The following is a 19993-nucleotide window of genomic DNA, read 5'->3' as shown; positions in this document are numbered from 1 at the left end:
TACCTTTGTCTTGCAAATGCTTGGAGCACATAGTAAATGTCTGTGGGAGCTGGGTTAATAGAAACTATGCTGTAATTCAAGATCGCCACTCAAGATCTTACCTCTTTAAGACCCTTTCTTATTCTGTCTTTCAGCCTCTCTTTATACCAGAGAATTTCCTTTCCTAGTCACTACACAGTAATACTCTAGGCTTGTTTTTGGATGCAGGGTCTTCTTATACAGTCTGGTATGGGCTGAAACTTGATCTCACCTTCTTCAGGCTCAAATGATTACAGGAATGACTCACTAAGCTTGGCTTCATATATACTTATTTTCATGAACAAAGCAATGGCAGATACACCATACATTGGTAAAATATTTACATAATATAAAAGTTCAGGGCAAAATTAGGGGTTTACAAAGATCACACTGTTCTGAGAAATGACTCAATCATCCACTCCAGAACTTCTTGTGCTGCTGCACAGGGCTGAGATTAGAGGCGTTTGACTCCACCTCTGGCCTGACCTGGTAACTTCATATATGTTTTGAGGTAACTCAGGTCATCATGCTTGTACAATATGAGTATTTTTACTGAATGAATGAATTTTTGATTAAAAAATTATTATTGCCATGTGGGCATATACATGGCATGCATACAGAGGTCAGATAATGACCTAGTGGAGTAAATTCCCTTCTTCCAACATTACACTGTGAGCTCTGGGAATAAATTCAGGTTGCTAAAATTGCATAGTAAGAACTTTTACCTTTTTGCTGACCGAGAAACCACCTGCCGCTCGTCCAAGACGTTCAGCGGAAGGAACTCTATGCAGACCAGGCTGCCTTTGAACTGAGATCTACCTACAGCTGTCTCCCAAGTGCTGAAATTAAAGTTATATACCACTATACCTGGTCAGAATATTTTTAATAAAGAGAATTTTATGTTACTTAGCAAAATGTAATACATACTCTTAAGAGTATTTAATGAAAATAAAATGTCTTGGGTCTGGAGCAATTAAGACTACTAAGTGCTCTTGCATAGAAGGTTCAGTTCCTAGCTCCACATGGTGGCTTACAACCACCTCCAGCTCCAGTTCCAGGGGCTCTGACACTCTCTTTTGACCTTAGTAGACACTGCACACATGTACTGTGATCACATACACTGACAGCAAAAAAAAAAAACTACTGTCAGGCTGATGAGACAGCTCAGCAAGCAAAGGTACTTGCTGCTAATTCTGACAAGCTGAGTTTAACCCTAGGGACCCACAAGCCAGGAGGACAGAACTTATGCCTTCACATGCATGTTATGACATGTATATATACATACAACATTGCAGCGGATTTGTTTTAATTTAGTTTTGAATTAATCCAGTCACCAAAATCCGGAATCTGTGTGTCCAAACAACAAAGGTCCTTGTCTCCAATTGGTTTTTGATCAATCAATAAAGATCCAATGGCCAATGGTTGGGCAGGTAGACTGAGGTGGGTGGGACCTTTGGATTTGTGTGGCCTAGGAACTAGAAATGAGCAAGGGCAACCGCTATGACTTGGGGGAGAAGCAGGAGCTGCAGGAGTTGCAGGAGTGAAGGACAACCAGCCACGTGAGAATTCAGGTAAATAGCCACTGGTCACTTCTGTGATTGGGCCTAAGGTAGCAGGGTTTAGGAGTCTCAGAAACACTGGAGGGGAGCATTGCATTTGTTGGGAGAAGGTTTAAGAGTGCCCAGCAATTGAGCTAGTCACAGCAAGTCAAATTTAATTGATGTGGTGTGGTGTGTGTATGTGTGTGTGTGTGTGTGTGTATGTGTGTGTTTCATTCTCGAATCCAGAGGGCTCTGGCAGGTGGCTGGGAGTGTGACCCGCTGTGAGCATAAAGTGGTGTAGCTAAACTCTCCACTACACAATGTACACAATTAAACCAAATAAACAAATGTAGCAATGAAAAGAAAATTACTGCCTTTCCCAAGACTAGATAAACTTAAAATAATTCTCATCAGAGCAGACTTCTTATATTTGTATATTAAGTGAGTAAATACCTCAGCATTCCGAAAGACCTTAAGCATGTCAGCATCGAAAGCTTCCACTGTTTTGTAATACCCAATGAGGATCTGCTTCTCTATGGTGCTGAGATCCAGGGGGTCAGAGATCTTCTCATAATAGTCAGCATTTCTGGAACACAGAGCAAGTTATTAGTTGGTGCACTGACTTCTTATCTGAGCTCTACAAGGCTGTCAGAAAAGTACACGTACTTTTTCTTTGGGGGAAGATTCAAAAGTGGAGCTGCAAGGGCTTGCTGGGAAGAATCTGCAGAAGAACACAAGGTTTAGTACACATGTTTAAAAGACAAGGGGGAGCCGGGCATGGTGGCGCACGCCTTTAATCCCAGCACTTGGGAGGCAGAGGCAGGCGGATTTGTGAGTTTGAGGGCAGCCTGGTCTACAAAGTGAGTTCCAGGACAGCCAGGGCTACACAGAGAAACCCTGTCTCGAAAAAACCAAAAACAAACAAACAAACAAACAAAAAAAGACAAGGGGGAGCCTTAGTCTCAATGTCTGTCTGTCTGTCTCTCTGTCTCTGTCACTTGAGATGGTGGGTGGGCTCTGTAGTTTAGACTGCTCTACAGCTCATGGTGAAAAGGGTACCTGGACTGACTGACTGACTGTCTACCAGCATGGCTGGCTTGCACTATTTTATTAAACTCTTATTTTTTTTGGACTTTTAAAAAAAATCCTTTTTTAAAGGGGTGCTGGGGATAGAAGAGAGAGCCAGCCCTGTACATGCAGTGGGAGGCTCCAGCCTATGAACACCCTTTCTTTTCTTTGTGGAGATAGTAATTATGTTTATGTAAATGAGTGTTTGCCTAGCTTCACGTCTGCATATATATGCAGTGCTCCACATGTGTGATGCAATGCCATGTGGGTGCTGGGAATTGAACCTGAGTCTTGTCAAAGACCAGCCAGTGCTCTGTACCATTCCGTCAACTCCCCAGCAGCAGCACAGTGTCCTTTAAAAACATCATTTGATTGTTTTATGTGTATGGGTGTTTTAGGTGTATGCACGTGTGTGTGCCACATGTGTGCATGGTACCTCTAGAGACCAGAGAGGACAAGATAACTGAACGGCAGTCACTGGCATCTGTGAGCCATCATACGGGCTGGGGATTCAACCTGTATTCTCTATAGGAGCCGACAGTACTCTTAATAATACTAAGCCATTGTTCTAGATCCTAAATGTCCTTGAACTAAAAAAACTAGAAAACTCCACACTGAAACTTGGAGGGGGAAAAATAACTACTTGAGGCTTGACAGTCAAAAACTTACCCCCCCCATAACAATAATTTAAAAATTGAGGTTTATGATGGATATAGTGCATATTTAAAATATAACACAGTAATAGTAAATAAAAATAGTTCCTCATGAAGAATGTGAGCTGTAACTATTGAAATAGCTAGGGTATTTAGAGAAAATTCTTGCTTCTGCTCATATGCCTGCTAGTTTCAAAGAACTATGCAAGCAAAGAGAAATTTGAGTTTCTCATTCTTGTACTAATCCTGTTATAGGGTGACAAATCTTTTTTATTTTATATGTATTGGTGTTTTGCTTGCATATTTATCTGTGAGAGGTTGTCAGAGCCCATGTAACTGGAATTACAGACAGTGCTATGTGGGTGGTGGGAACTGAACCTGGGTCCTCTGGAAGAGCAGACAGTGAGTGCTCTTAACCACTGAGCCATCTCTCCAGCACATCTTTAAATATTTATTTGTTTTGATGGGCATGAAAGTGCACCACCTGTGTACACTGGGATGATAAATCTTTTACAACAAAAGGATTCCCACATCCACAGCCTCTCATAATGGTCTGTAATTGATATTCCTGTTGGTGTGGATTCGAATGAACTCCAAATAAGGAGTAATTTAGTAAATATTTTCTAGAATTTAATTTTTTCATTCAGAAATGTTGATACACATAGCATTCAGTGAGTGACTTTTCTCATTTGATATCTCATTTCTGATGGTGTCCTGTGCAGTGACGGAAAGTAGTGACCTGAGAGTAACTCCCTCCGTGTGAGTCAGACCAACCGGGCGTGGGAGAAAGGGAAACGCCACCTTCCAAAGACACACTGAGACAGGTCTCACTGTACAGCCTTGGTTGGCCTGGCTTTGACAGCAGGCTGACCTTAAACCCAGAAAGGTCCACCAGCCTCTGCCTCTGCCTCCTAAATGCTGGGACTAAAGAACAACAATGGGCAAAAAAAAACCCCTATATTGTTTGTTTTTTTTCTGAGACAGGGTTTCTCTATAGAGACCTGCTTGTCCTGGAACTCTTTGGAGAGCAGGGTGGCCTTGAACTTGATCCATCTGCTCTGCCTCCTAAGTGTGGGGATTAAAGGGGTGACAAAACTTACACCTAAAGTAACACTTTCTTTTTTTTTTTTTAAAAAAAAAAGATTTGCCATCTCTCCGCCCATTTTATTTTTTGGATGTTGTAAGCACTGCTCAGGGTCTTGCCAGTGAGGCTTACCTGCCAGCTTAGCTCCCTCTTTACTATATCCTTGGGGGTTAAGAAAGGAATGTAAATAAATAAAACAATTTAAAAAAAGAAAAAGAAAACTGCAAAAAGCCAACAAAACATAATAGATGAGGAGTAGACAAAACCAAACTAACCAGAGCAAATTCTCAAAATGTAAGGATAGGAAGTAAGACAGATGATCCAAAGTCAATCCTAAGAAGCTAAATTCTGGGGCTGGAAAGATGGCTCAGTGGTTATGAGCACTGGCTGCTCTTGCAGACAACCTGGCTCCCAGTTCCAGGGCATTACATACCCTCTTCCAGCCTACAGGAGCACCCGGCAAGCATGTAGTGTGCATACAGACATGTAGACAAAACCCCATACACAGAAATAAAAATTAATTTGAAAAAGCTACAAATATAACAAAATGTTTCACCCAGTTTCATAGTTTATGTCTCTTTTTAAAATTTTATTTACTTTTATGTGTCTAGGTGTTTTGCCTCCATGTATCTGTGTATCACATGTGTGCCCAATGTTTCTGAAAGTTAGAGGACATCAGAGTCCCTGGAAATGAAGTTACAGACAGTTGTAAACTGCTTTGTGAATGTTGGGGAAATCAAACTCAGGGTCCTTATTATTTAATAAAAACAAAACATTTATTTTTTTATGAATGTATGTGTGCCAACCTATAAATGCAATGGTGCATGCATGGTCAGGAAGAGGCAAACTCTAGCTGCCAGGCTTGGTGGCAAGCACCATTATCCACTGAGCTATTATGTAAACCTTTCATTTTTAAACACCCCTAATTTTCAGATCAGAAAGTTACTTATACTGCTAAAATATTTAGCCCTCATTTATAGCTGCTTGTTCATTCATGACTGTGCTCCAAAGACATGTCACATAAAAGGAAAGGTGGAGGCTAGAGAGATGGTTCAACAACTAAGAGCACTGGGGGTTCCAGAGGATCTGGGTTCAATTCCCAGCACCCACATGGCAGCTTAAACTGTCTGTAACTCCAGTTCCAAGGGATCTGACATCCTCATACGGACATACATGTGGGCAAAACACCAATGCATATAAAAGTAAAAATAAATAAATCTTAAATCTTTTTGTTTTTTTGAGACAGGGTTTCTCTGTGTAGCCCTGATTGTCCTGGAACTCACTTTGTAGACCAGGCTGGCCTTTTTTTTTTTTTCTTTTTAAAAAGATTTATTATTATATGTAAGTACACTGTAGCTGTCGTCAGACATACCAGAAGAGGGTGTCAGATCTTGTTATGGATGGTTGTGAGCCTGTACCTTTATGTGGTCCATGCTCATAGCAACCCTCCCTAGTGCTGGGAAAGACATATGCTACTACACTTATAATTTTAAAACTGTAATATTATCTCATCCATGGAAATTACTATCCTTTAGCTAAAAAGTTATGTCTTCACACATGCCAGGAGAGGGTGTCAGATCTTGTTACAGATGGTTGTGAGCCACTGTGTGGTTGCTGGGAGTTGAACTCAGAACCTTTGGAAGAGCAGTCAGTGCTCTTATCCGTTGAGCCATCTCTCCAGCCCTGGTCTATAATTCTTTATCTCTGTCGACAGGTAGAATGAGGGGCAGGAAGGACAGCTCAGCAGTTAAGAGAACTTGCCTGAATTAAGAGAAGACTGAGTTCAATTCCTACTACCCGTATTAGTCAGTCTGTTCACTCTGGCTCCAGGTGATCTGGTGCCCTCTTCTGACCTCCAAGAGCACTGCATCCACATAGACAAACACCCTCCCTCCCAAACACAGAATTGTTTTAGAGAAATAGAAGAGGGGAAGAAGAGACTCAACAGTTGTGAGAACTAGCTGGTCTTCCAAGAGGATTCCCAGCACAAAGGGCATCTGTAAATCCAGTTTCAGGGAAACGATGTCCTTTTCTCTCTTCTGTCGCAGGCAACCCCCCTCTCCCTCACATAAAACAAACAGTAACCTAAAAATAATTTAGAGACAAATGTTGACTCCATCTCCTAACTTTATCCTCCCACGATGCTGCTTGTTCTTGGGTTCTTGCCCCCGGGAAAGAGTGACATGCGTACCTCTGTAGGAGATGATGCCGTCACAGATCTCTTTGAAGATCTGTGCTAGGCGCGCTGCCCGAGCCACTTCCAGGTTTTCCTCTGCAGCTGCCAAGCGTCTTGTTCGAACAGATCTAGCTGTCTGCAGGGCAGAGAACTGGGTCATGAAGACATCTGCAAGGAGAAGGTGAAAAGCAATTCTAGGAAATGAAGAATTTGATATATCCTTTTCTTTCTTTTTCTTTTTTTGATATATCCTTTTCTTTTCCAGTTGACTCCTGCAGTTTTTTTTTCCTTTTTCTTTTTCCTTGAGGATATTAAGTAGAATTAGTGAGCAGATAGTAGTTGCTTCTTTTCTCCTAGAGAAAAACCAGAAAACATGTTTCTGTAGAGGTAAATGCTACATAGTGCAGTAGCTGTATATGTGCAGTTCAAAGTGAGCCTGACCCACCTCACCCCTCCTTGCATAATACATTGTTTTTTGTTTTTTCTTTAAAAGTCACTCAGCAGTTAAGAGTGTGTACTGCTCTTGGTGAAGACTTGAGTTTCCCATATCAGGCGGGTCACAACCGCCTCTAACTCCAGCTTCACGGTATGCGATGTCTTCCTTTAGACTTATACACCTAGATGTAAACATTTGTAGAGTTCATGAGTGAGTGACTGAGTCTAGGCTACAGGCAGCACTCTTGCTCATGGTCTTGCACTGCTGCTAAATATCTTATCAAAATGAATGTGAGCAGGATGATGGTTAACAGGAGAGAGAGAGAGAGAGAGAGAGAGAGAGAGAGAGAGAGAGAGAGAGAGAGAGAGAGACTCTGAGTGTGTGTTCATTTAAGGACAGGCATGTGTTCTGCTTCAGCTTTCTGAATACTGGGATTATAAGAATGTGCCATCACACGAGGCTCAAATAATGCTTTTTACATTCACCTATTTAGTGTGGAAGCAAGCAATCACAGGGAATTGGTTAGTAATTTGGAACTCCTTTGGTTGGGTACACACCATCTTCTAAAAAGCGGTAGCCCGAGACACTTAACTGTTCATATTACTCTTGCACACCCCTCTCTGAATAACTCACCTAGCACCTTATAAGGTAGGACCCCTACTGACATGGAGCTGCATAAACACCCACTCTTTGAACAATGGAATAAGTTTGTCCTTCCATTAAAAAACATCAAACTTAGATTTTTAAAAATTGTACTCCACGGGCTGGTGAGATGGCTCAGCAGGTAAGAGCACCCGACTGCTCTTCCAAAGGTCCTGAGTTCAAATCCCAGCAACCACATGGTGACTCACAACCACCTGTAACAAGATCTGACGCCCCCTTCTGGAGTGTCTGAAGACAGCTACAGCGTACTTACATAAATAAATAAATAAATAAGTCTAAAAAAAAAAAAGTACTCCACTTATGAGTAAGCAGGCTGAGGTGGCCTAAACTAGTTTTGAATGCATGCACGGTTAATACAAAATGTATCCTTAAAGTGAACTTTTGGGGGGAAATCCCCTACTTACCATATTAAAATAAGATGCATTACAGGAAGGGGCATGTGATAGAAAAATGGTTATATACTTTGATCTGTCTGCTAAAATATGTCCTCAAACTCTGATGCTAATAGCCAAACTCATGTATCTCACGATATCTAAGAAGGAGGTCCATGGCTGAATGAGCACCTGAGGATGTTTATGTTCCACTTGAGAAGCCTGATGGCACGCTTGCTAGTAATCTCACCTGTTCCATCATTTGCTTTGAGTAAGCTGCTACTTTTGAAAATCCACGTGAGCCTTTAATTCTTTGAGTAAGAAGTCAAGAATATGGCAACACCATATGTGCATATTCAGTAAATGATTGTAAGATCTTATCTGCTTGGTTTGTAACTTCAAAGAGATTCTAACTACCAAATTGCTGAAAGGATTTAAAATTCTGGGGAATCCAGTTTCCTCTGGGCTGGTGAGACTGCTGCATAGACACAGATGCCTGGTGCAGAGACTAACGGCCTGAGTTGTACCACAGGACCCACACGGTAGAAAGGGAGCAGACTCCCGCCATATGTACTCCAGCCTCCACATTCATCCTGTGCCACATCTCCAAGTGTCCCGCCCCTTTTCTCTAAATAACAACAAAAATTTACCAAAAAGGCAAGCAAGTTAGCATACCTATATTCCAGCATTATGGAAGCCTGAAAGGATGAACGAGTATTTCAATATAACAATAGCTTGATATATCCCTCTTTCATTAAGTCCAAAACAAGAAACAAAATATTTTATGGGGCTGGAGAGGGATGGCTCAGCAGTTAAGAGCACTGACTGCTCTTCCAGAGGTCTTGAGTTCAATTTCCAACAACGACATCGTGGCTCACAAACATCTGTAATAGGATCTGATGCCTTCAGCTGCAGTGTACTCACGTATGTAAAATACATAAATTTAAAAAAAAAAAAAAAAAAAAAAAAAGAGAAGGAGGAGGAGCAAATTATTTATGTGAGACAAAGGCTCACTCTGTGGCCCAGGGTAGTTTTAAATTGCCTGTCTTATTCTCTCAGTGCTTAGTTAAGTTTCATTAAGTCATTTGCCTGGCTCTTTTTTTCTTTTCTAGACAGTGTAGTGTTTCATTAGCTAGCTCAGGCTGGCCTCCAATGCACTGTAAAGCCAATGGTGAGTTTAGATATTTTATCCTTTCAGAGAGAGTGCCATCATGTCTGGCTTCCCTCTCTCTCTCTCCTTTCTTCTTATTTTACTGATTTTTAAAAAATATTCATATATATCTAATTCTGTTATTTGTGTGTGTTATGCGTATCTATGTCTACATGCAGTGTCCGTGAAGGGCAGACGAGAGTCCAGGACCCCCCGGGCTGCTGTCCCAGAAAGTTGTAAGCTGCTACAGCAATGATGGGAATGAACCTTGCGTCCTCTGGAGGGGCAGCCAGTGCTTTTAGTATTTTCTGGGAAGAAAAGGAATAGAAGATCCAGATTTTATTTTAAACTGTAACTATTTCCTTCCTTCACACCTTTACTCATTTTTTCTTTCTTATTCCTCCCTTTATTGGAAAAAGACAGGATCTGCGTGGACACTCTGTGGCATGAAATTGGCCTTGAGCTCCAGGTCTTCCTGTTTCCCCTCTGAATGCCAGCATCACAGGCAGGCATTACCAAAGCCTGCACTGAACATCTCATTTGGAAAGGATCCATGGTCCAGGTTTAGTTACGACTTTAATCTGAGCACTTCTGAGACAGAGGCAAGTGAATTGCTGTTAAATGCAAGGCTAGACCAGTCTACACCCTGAATTCCTAGGACAGCCAGGGCTAAACAGAGAATTCCTGTCTCAAAAAACAAACAAAGTAAGATAAACAAAACAACAGCCTGGTCTATATAGTGAGTACCAGAGTTACATAGTGAGACCCTGCCTCAAAAGCACGCTAAGACAGACAGAAAGAAAGACAGACAGACAAATCAGTATCTGTTTTGGATACCAGCGCGAACAATGAAAGCTGTTTCTAATAGTCACTATTAAAGGAATCCAGATACATATATATATATATATATATATATATATATATATATATATATATATATATATAGTACTTATTTGAATATGGGAGAAAAGTATTTGAATTTATAGTTACATTTTTTCCTCCCAATAATGGATTTGGCATCATTGATCTGGTCCACACAAATAAAAGGAGTGTTAGTCTTCACATGTGAGTGGCACACGTGCCGACACTTGCACACACATTTAAAAAAAAACCAGGGGAGCTACAACAGGATATCATTATGTAGTCTTTCCAGCCAGACAACGGTGGTGAAGATTTTAATCCTAGCACTTGTGAAGCAGAGGTAGGTAGTTATCTGTGCGTTTGAGGCCAGTCTGGTCTACAGAGATCCCAGGACAGCCAGGGCTACACAGTGAAACCCTGTCTCCTAAGACAAAACAACAACAAATATTAAGCCTCTCCATGCTTTACCAGACTTAATGTTCCCGTCGTCCCTACAGAGGCCATTCCACCGGGTGTACAGTGATGCTGAGTGAATGTCACGGGTGTGCTTGACTTCCTCCTGCTTCTGATGGATCTTTTCCCAGTTTCGGACCAAGAACACATGGTGCTTTAGCACAAAGTTCCTGAAAGAAAAAGAGGACAGTATTCCTTACTAATCCATAAGACTTTATTACATATCTACACTCCATAAACTGCTGCTAAGAGATATCAGAAGGTGAGTTCAACAGTGAATAGGGTAGACAGTTGCAGAACTGGGTACCAACAGTTGACACAGTCTCAGCAGTCAGGAGGTTGACAAAGAAGGTTCAGACCTGAAGGCCTGCCTGGGCTACAGAGACTTGTAAAAGGCCAAACACCATTTTCCTATATTATCTACAAACATCTGGCAAGAAGAGCAGAGATTTATGGAATGTTTATATAATTCTTGTTCTGTTTAGGTTCTTGAACTCCCTATTACAGTCTATGCTGGATTCAAATCTTGTAACCTTCGAGTTTCAGACTCCCAAGTCCTGAGAATACATAAGTATTCCAGAACATCCAGCTATTTGTACAAATTGTGTGGTTTTGTTTTAAAAAATATTCATTTATTCATAAATTTATTTTGAGACAAAGTCTCACTATACCTGACTGACCTTGGGACTTTCTATTTATACCAGGCGGGTCTGGAACTCACAGAGATCTGCCAGTCTCTGCCTCCCAAGTGCCAGGATCTATTTTTATTTATTTCTTTGAATGTTTCGCCTGCATGTACATATGTGTAACATATATATGCAGTGCTCATGGAGGTCAGAAGAGGGCCTTGGAACTTTTAGAACTAGGTAAAGACAATTGTGAGTTACTGTGTGCATACTCTAACCGCTGAACTATCTCTGTTGCCTCTTTAATGCTTTCACTGGTTATTAGTGAAAAAAAAAAATTATACGCACCCCCTACACACACACGAAACAGTGTGCTGTTGCTACAAAAGGCCAGGTTATTGGGTGCCCTAAAACAAACTGGGGTCCTGTGTAACAGTAGTACTCACTTTTAACTTTTGACACAGCTTTTCTGCTCATTTTAGATTTTATTCTTATGTTTCTAAAAACGATTTATTTTTATGTGCATGAGTACAAGTGCCAAGGAAATCAGAAAGGGCAATAAATACCCCAAAGAAAAAGTTACAGTCAGCTGTGACCACCAGGCTAGGAGTTGCCCAACATGGCGCTGAGAAGTAAACTCAGGTCTTCTGGAAAAGCAGCCAGGGTTCTAACCCAGTAGTAACGGCTCCTGCCCTTGTAGCCCCGTTAAATAATAATAATAATAATAATAATAATAATAATAATAATAATAATAATATGTGTGTAGGTAGCATATGGGCCACAGCAAGCATTTGGAGGTCAGAGGATAGCTTTGAGGACTCAGTTCTCTCTCTATGCACCTTTATAAGGGTTCTGGGGAATCTAACTTAGGTCACCAGGCAAGTGACCTAAGTTAGATTCTCCTGCTAAGCCATTTCCACTGCTGGCCTTGAGGTTTTATACTCCTGCCTATACCTCTCAAGTTCTGAGAGTACAGACTTGTGTTTATGTGGTACTAGGGATCCAATCCAAGGCTTCTTGCATGCTAGGCTAGCATTCAAGCAAGTGAACCACATACCAGCCTTTGCTTACTTACAAAAAACCCCCACACAAACAAGAACAAAACCCCTTTTATTGATCATCATCATTGTCATTGTCATCGTCATGTTTGGGTATGGCTGTGGAGGGTTAGTGTGCCATGGCATACAAATGAGACTCAGTTCTCTCCTTATATGATATGAGCCCCAAAGATCAAATTCAGGTCACCACAAAATATTCTAACCCACTGAGCCACCTGACTGGCTTTCTTGTTTCCTTCTGATGGGGACAGTTCTCATCAGAATAAACTCCTCAACAATCTCTCTAGCCTCAAGCTTAGTTAGTTTGTTTCTTTCTTTTTGGGATACAGGATCAAAATTCAGACTGGCCTTGAACTCACAGAGATCTGCCTGCCTCTGCCTCCTGAGTGCTGGCATTAAAGGTGAGCAGCCAAGTATTAATCAAGCCTACCTTTTAATTTTTAAAATTTTGTTTATGTGTGTGTGTGTGTGTGTGTGTGTGTGTGAGTGCATGCTACGTATGTACAGGTAACTGTGGCGACCAGAAAAGACTGTCAGGTTCTGCAGAGCTGTAGTTATAAACAGTTAAACCTCCAAAATTATAAACTACAGACAGAAAATTGTTCTTCATTTTTAAATTTTTTATTCTATGTTATGTGTATACAGGCTTCTTTTGTTTGTTGGTTTGCTTGTTTGTTTTTGGCCTGTGAAGCACATGCATGCCTGCTGCCAGGAGAGGGTGTCAGATGGCTGTGAGTGGCCATGTGGATGCTGAGAATTGAACTTGGATCTTCTAAAAGAGCAGCCAGTGCTCTTAACCACTGAGTCTCTCTAGTCCCAAGTCTAAGTTCTAGGATCTCACACATAGCTGCACTTTTAATCCCAGCACTTGGAGGAAGAGGCAGGTGAATCTCTGAGTTTGAGGCCAGCCTGATCTACAAAGCAAGTTGACAAGGCTACACAGTGAGACCTTGTATAAAATCAAAAACAAAGTGCATACACTTTTTGCCTATAGTTGGATTAAGACTTCACGTAGAGAACAGTCCAAAGTTCATTAAGTTCAGCAATATTTAAGTTAACAAGCAAATCATACAATTTAAAAAAAAGTCACTACCAAAATTCCATTTTACCTCTCTCTATTGGACATTGGCTTCATCTGTAACTGTGGAGTCAATCTTGTTGGGGTGTTGATGTTTTCACTGGGCTCTTCAGAGGGATGGCCTTTCTAAAAATTCATGTGGGGGAGCACACAGGGAAAAAAAGAATAATCTATCAGACATCACACCTCTGAAATTATAAAGGCAGTGTTAAGACAAAAGTCCGTGGTGACCCTTGTTCCAGGGTCTGAAGGGGACTGAGAGCAGCCTTTAGGGAAGCTATGAGGTCATGGTTTACCCTTTTCTTCAGCTTGTGCTTGGACTTCCGCTTCTCTTTCGCCCGTGCAGACTTTCTATGTGTGCTGGAAGGCTGGCTGCCTTTATGACTAGGGAGTCCATTCATCCGTTGACTCTTGCCTCCAATGATTCCTCGACACTTCTCAAAACCACATTTACAAAGTTGCTGTAAACAAAAAGGATTTTTTTTAACCTTGTACATTTCTCATCACAAGTTTAGAGAGGATGCCTGAGCAATTAGATCCCCAAAGTTAAGCATGAATTAAGAAATTTAAATGTAGCCGGGTGGCGGCGGTGCCGCACACCTTTAATCCCAGCACTTGGGAGGCAGAGGCAGGTGGATTTCTGAGTTCGAGGCCAGCCTGGTCTACAGAGTGAGTTCCAGGACAGCCAGAGCTATACAGAGAAGCCCTGTCTTGAAAAACCAAAAAAAAAAAAAAAAAGAAATTTAAATGTAAACATGCAAGTAATCAATTGAAGTCTATTCTGGTGGCTTAGATGTCAGCACTAGGTAGATAAAGGCAGGAAGATCTGGAGTTCACCCTACAACAGAGACTATCAGAGGGAAGCCTGCCTCAAATAAACCAAATGCAGGAAGAGGAGGCTGGGAGGACAGGGAGGGAGGACCTGACTCTAATAGTGAAGTGATGACACAGGCCTATGACCTTAGCACTCTAGAGGCAAATCAGGATACCCAAGGTTTCTGTTACAAACCAATCAGCTAACTGATCAAACCGATCAAAACCAATCAATAGGAAACCAGCCTGGTCTATATAGCAAGTTCTAGGCTTGCTAAGGCTATAGCAAAACCTTCTCTCGAAAACTGAAACCAAAAAAAGAAAACACTAAACTTAAGTGTAGTGACACAAAAGGACATGACTGAAGAATGACAGCACGGTGCAGTGGTTTTCAGTGTTCTGAGACGCCGAGACATATTAAAAAGTGAAGAGCAGACTTTCTCAGTGTGACTGGTTCTCAAGGACTCCCTCTTGAATTTTAATCCCTACCTGTTTTTCTACATTGAAGGAATGAAAGTTGTAATCATAGGTGAGCTCTGTCCCAGCTGGCACATCCTTAAGTGCATACAGTCCAATACGGTACACTCCATTAACAGACCTATTTAGAAAATAAAGAACAGAATTAAAAGTTGGGATTTCTCATCACAAGATGAGCAAGATAACATCTTATCATAGTGTGCTAGGTGAACACCCCACCATCACACTTCAGCCTTGCTTCTCCCTTTTATTTCCTGTCCTTTTTAAAAGAGAGTCAACTGCCATCAAGGCTTTAATTCCAGCACTCAGGAGCAGAGAAGCAGACAGATCTCTGTGAGTTCTAGACCAACTTGGTCAACTAAATCAGCCAGGGCCTTGTACAGAATCCCCACCCCATTTCCCTTCCAAAGACAAGTCTCACTGTGCAGCGCTGGCTGGCCTAAAACAGAGAGACCTGTCAGCTTCTGTCTTGAGGGCCACCCCAGCTTATTATTATTTGGCATGGTCTCACGTAGCAGCTTATGCTGACCTCAAAGTCAAGAGACAGCCAAGGATGACCTTGAACCATTGATCCTCCTGCCTCCACCTCCTGGGTACTAAGATGACTGGCCCATGTTATCACACAGGATTTATTTAGTATTGGTGACTGAACACAGCCAGGCTTCTGTACATGTTAGCCAAACATCTTATAGGTGAGCTGTATCTCTAGTCCCTTGTCTTTTTACAGAGCCTCAAATTCATAGTGAAGCACCCTGCTGCTTCATCCTGCCTAGTGGTGGGATTATAAACATGCATCACTATGTTTGCCGTTCCAGAAAGCACCCTCCTTCTCTCATAACACCCCCACTCCTATTCTAAACAGGATCTTGTTTGTAGTCCTAGTTTCCTTGAATTCTTTAGGTAGACTAGACTTGCCTCACCATCACAGATACCTGCCTTTCTTTGCCTCTTGAGTGCTAGGATAAAAACGCCACCATGGACACTGGAAGCTCAGGCCAGCCAAAGAGATTATAGAGTGAGACACCATCTCAATCAACAACAATTGAAACACACAACACAACAAAACAAAACAAAAACCCTCAACCAAGTGCTGCCCCAACACCAAAGAGTGTCAGCACTTGCTTATATTTGTATCATTCCGTGGCAAGGTATGATGATCAGGAGTACAAGACCAATCTTGCTTACACAGAAAGTTTGAGGTCAGTTTGGGCTAAACAAGACCCCGCCTAAAAAACCAAAAGAGAATTGTCTAGTTCAGTTGAAGCTCTAGGTTAAATTCCTAGGAAACAAAACAAATCCACATATACAAAACTAAAAAAACCAAACAAACCCGAATCTATACCTTGCTGAGTTCTTATTGTTACCTGGTTACCTATATAATCTCAGAAAGCTCCGAAATCAGTACCCATGCCACAACAATCAACATTTTTCTCATCTTTTCACTGTGTATTAGTTTTGCCTATTTTGCATTTCAAATAAGTGGAACATAGACAATATATACTTTAAAACAATTTATGTGTATGAATGTTTTGCCTTTAAGTCTGTGCACTATGTATGTGCCTGGTATCTGCAGAGGTCAGAAGTGGACACTGGATCCCCTAGAGCTGGAGTGACAAATAGTTGTGAGCAATAATGTGGTTGCTGGGTTTGAACCCAGGTCCTCTGAAGAGCAGCAAGTTCTCTTAACCACTGTGCCATCTTTCCAGCCCTTAAAATTTTTTTATGTGTATGTATATATCTCTGTGGAAAGGGTGGAGGTACCCACAGGAAGCCAGAACACGACATAAGACTTACTGTAGCCTGTATTACAGCTTGTTCTAAGTTGTCCTACATGGGTCCTCAGCTCCTGCCAACAGTCTTGCTGCTGTTATGTTGTTTATTTCTGAGATAAAGCCTCACTACATAGCTCTCAGACTGGCCTGCAATTTGCCATCCTTCTACCTTAGCTTCCTTAGCGCTCAGACTTAAATGTGTGCTACCACGCCTGCCTTTTAAAAACTTTATTCATCTCTCTGTATTTTTATGTCTATGTGTGGCATGCAAGCATCACAGCCTACATGTGATGGTCAGAGGACAACTTGTGGGAGTCAAGTTTTTCTTGCACCAGGTGGGTCTCATGGGTTGAACCTGGGTTTGGCAACAGACACCTTTCTTTATCCACTGAGCCATGCTGCCTGTATCCTGATCACGGTGTGTACACTTTTATACTTAGTGTCTTTCACTCAGTGTTACCCTGAATTGCATACAGAAAATTGTACCTTTACATACTGTATAGTTTTCTACTCCAGGTAAAAAATAAACTTTATATACCTGTTCTACTGCTGATAAATAATTAGGTATTATAAAAATCTCTCAGGGCAGACATGATGCTACCTGCCTGAAGCACCTTAGAGCCTACAGTGGAAGCATCTTGGTTTACAAGTAAACCTAAGCTATATAGTGAGATTCTGTTGCAAAAAAAGACAAAACTCACATCACAATTTTATGTTTATATTCCCGCACACGGCTTCCATTCCATTTTATTTTACTTTTTCATTAGTTTAAGTCCACAGGAATACAGCATCATGAATTCTGTATCCAATGACATCTGTGGGAAGGTTGCTTCAGAATTCCGGATTAACTCTGCTACTGTCTTGATGGTTCCAAATTGCCTTTTGCCAGATTATTCTGCTTTTGTTTGGTTTGCTAAAGTCTGGAGTCACTGTGAGTTTGAGGCTAGCCCAGTCTCCATCATTAAGTTCCAGTACTCCAGGGCTATGTCAAATGTTCATTATGGCTCTAAGTTCTTCCTCATAGCCATCGAATGGCCTTGCACCTCAGCTCTCAAGTTACAGCTGCCTCTGAAGGTGCTGCTCTAAGCAGTCTCCACAGATGTCAGGACTGGTGAAACAGCCATACATGTCTTGACTGTATATAATACAGTTTTAAGGGGATACACACCCATACACATACAAACACACACCCACGCACCCACATGCACACCCACACGCACACCACACATTGCTTATTTTTTGAGACAGGGTTTCTCTCTGTAGCCCTTGCTGTCCTGGGTCCATAAATCAGCTTTTTTGACCTGAACTCAGAAATCCACCCACCTCTACCTCCCACATGCTGGGATTAAAGGTGTATGCCACCACCAGCAGCTACAAGGCAAAAATCTTATACCAATAGAATTGGGTTGTTAGGCTTCTAACAGGTAACAATGCCTTTAAAGAAGTTTTACCGAAGAAGTTAGATCAATTCTCCCTTTGCTGGCAGTTAACATCAATCACATTGCTCTACACTTTTTTTTTTTTTTTGAGACAGGATCTTGCTATGTAGTCCAGATGGCCTTGAACTCAGAGATCCACTTGTTTCTACCGCCTGAGTGCTGGGATTCATGTGCCATCACTCATGGCTTGCTTTTATATTATTTCATGAACACTTTGTCAGTCCTTAATTCTAGACATTTTGGAAGGCTGATACAGGTCTTAAAACTTGAAACCAAATCTGTACCTACATCTAGTTTTTGTCTATTTAAGGTTTCACACCTGCCCTTGAACTCTAAATTCCTGACCTGTCTGTCCTCATTTCTTGAGCATTATGTTTTACCATGTTCATCCTATCTTTACTTTCTACATTATTTATTCTTTCATTTGTTTTACAAACAAGACAAAAACAAAAAACCAAAACAAACAAGAGGGAAAGTACAGAGACAGCTCGGTGATTACTAGTACTTGCTATCATCCTAGGGACTCCAAGTACAGTTCCCTGCATGTAAATCAGGCAGCTGAAGCTCAAGGGATGAGATGGCCTTCTGAATTCTGTAAGCTCATACATATTCCAACATACACACAAATAATACTTTTTCTTTCTTCTTCCTTCCTTTTTGTTTTTTTAAAAAAGGTAGAGTCTTCTTGATTTTATAGCATCTAGGTAAATGTAAGTCCTTTCTCAGATAAACGTACAAGTAAATACCCTCTTCAAGTATCTTTACCTTATTTATTATCTATTTATTGTAGTTTTGTGTGTGTTGTGTACAGATGTATATGTGCCATAAAGATTATGTAATCACCAGCGGTCAGTCTGTGGGAATCAGTTCTCTCCTTCCAACATGTGGGCATCAGGAATCAGGATTTTTTTTTTTTTTAAGATCTATTTATTTATTTAATGTATGTGAGTACTCTGTAGCTGTACAGATGGCTGTTTGGATTTGAACTCAGGACCTACGGAACAGCAGTCAGTGCTGAGCCATCTTGCCAGCCCCAAACTCAGGTTCTTAGGCTTAGCAGCAAGCACCTTTACCTGCTGGGCCATCTTGCCGGCCCACTCCCATTTATTTGGGCTTATGTTTTCTTTTTGTATGTATGTGTACAGACGTGTGAAGTCTAAAGGACATCACTGACGTTCCTCAACTGTTTGCCACTTCACCTTTTGGACTGCTTTTCACCGATCTTGAAACTTCCTAAGTGGCAGAACTGCCTAACCAGTAAGCCACAGATATCTAGCTGTTTCTATTTCCCAGCACTGAGATTACAGGGGTTCACCATGGTGCTCAGCTTTCACACGTAGTAGGGATTAAGTGTAGACTCTGACAGGAAGCACTTTACAGACACCTCCTGTCTACTAGGTTAGCCACTCCCCACCCCCCACCCTCACCCACTAGTGACTTGGTTTATTTGGCATCTGGAACTTGCACATCTTGCTTCGGGCTTGTAAACACTGAGATTACAGGTGCATACCAGGAGACCATCACCTTGAATTCTTCAAATTTGAACTTAAAATTTTGTTTTTTTGCCTTAAGTGTATCTGTATAAATGAATACTATGTTTGTCCAGGTGCCTGTGGAGGCCAACAAAGGCATTCCCTGGAGCTGGATTTACAGAGTATTATAATCTACCATGTAGGTAACCTGCTCTGAAAGTGTAGCAAGTATTCTTCCTTATCCTTTTGTTAAAAATTGATTTATCTATTTTGTGCAAGTAGGTGTTTTGCTTGCATGTATGTCTGTGAAGGTGTAGGATCCCTAGGAATTGGAGCTACTGATAGTTGTGAGTTGCCATGGGGGTGCTGAGAAATGAACTAGGGTCTCTGGAAGAGCATCTAGACTACTGAGCCCCCTAAATAGTATTCGTTCGATGACCAGAACTACCTTTGTTTTCAGGGGTGTGTTGGATAGTTTTCTGCTAACCAGACATAAGCTAAAGTCTTTTAAGAAGAGGGAGTCTCAATTAAGAAAATGTCTCCCTAAGATCAGGCTGTGGGCAAGCCTGCAGGGCACTTTTGTAATTAGTGACTGATGGGGAGGACCCAACTCATTGTGGGTGGTGTTACCCCTGGACTAGTAGCGCTGGGTTCTTAAAAAAAAAAAAAAAAAAAAGCAGGCTGCCGGGTGTGGTGGGGTGTGGTGGCGCACGCCTTTAATCCCAGCACTTGGGAGGCAGAGGCAGGCGGATTTCTGAGTTAGAGGCCAGCCTGGTCTACAAAG

At 41.5% G+C, this 19993-nt stretch overlaps 1 protein-coding gene across 3 annotated transcripts in view; it reads right to left on the bottom strand.

Annotated features, from left to right (window-relative positions):
* Positions 1-19993, bottom strand: part of Ash1l (ASH1 like histone lysine methyltransferase) — a 132431-nt gene that overhangs the window by 13242 nt on the left and 99196 nt on the right. For all 3 annotated transcript variants that reach the window (XM_029537522.1, XM_029537521.1, XM_021196737.2), the window contains exons 13-19: positions 14539-14647; positions 13533-13697; positions 13268-13362; positions 10490-10644; positions 6556-6708; positions 2226-2280; positions 2013-2145 (exon numbers count right to left, since the gene is read on the bottom strand). In XM_029537522.1, coding sequence (XP_029393382.1) covers positions 2013-2145; positions 2226-2280; positions 6556-6708; positions 10490-10644; positions 13268-13362; positions 13533-13697; positions 14539-14647 — 865 coding nt within the window. The remainder of the gene's footprint in view (positions 1-2012; positions 2146-2225; positions 2281-6555; positions 6709-10489; positions 10645-13267; positions 13363-13532; positions 13698-14538; positions 14648-19993) is intronic.

This window comes from Mus pahari, chromosome 4 (genome assembly GCF_900095145.1).
Source record: "Mus pahari chromosome 4, PAHARI_EIJ_v1.1, whole genome shotgun sequence".
Classification (NCBI taxonomy): Eukaryota; Metazoa; Chordata; class Mammalia; order Rodentia; family Muridae; genus Mus; species Mus pahari.
The sequence above is the reverse complement of the archived record's forward strand: the minus strand, read 5'-3'. Positions and strand labels throughout refer to the sequence as shown.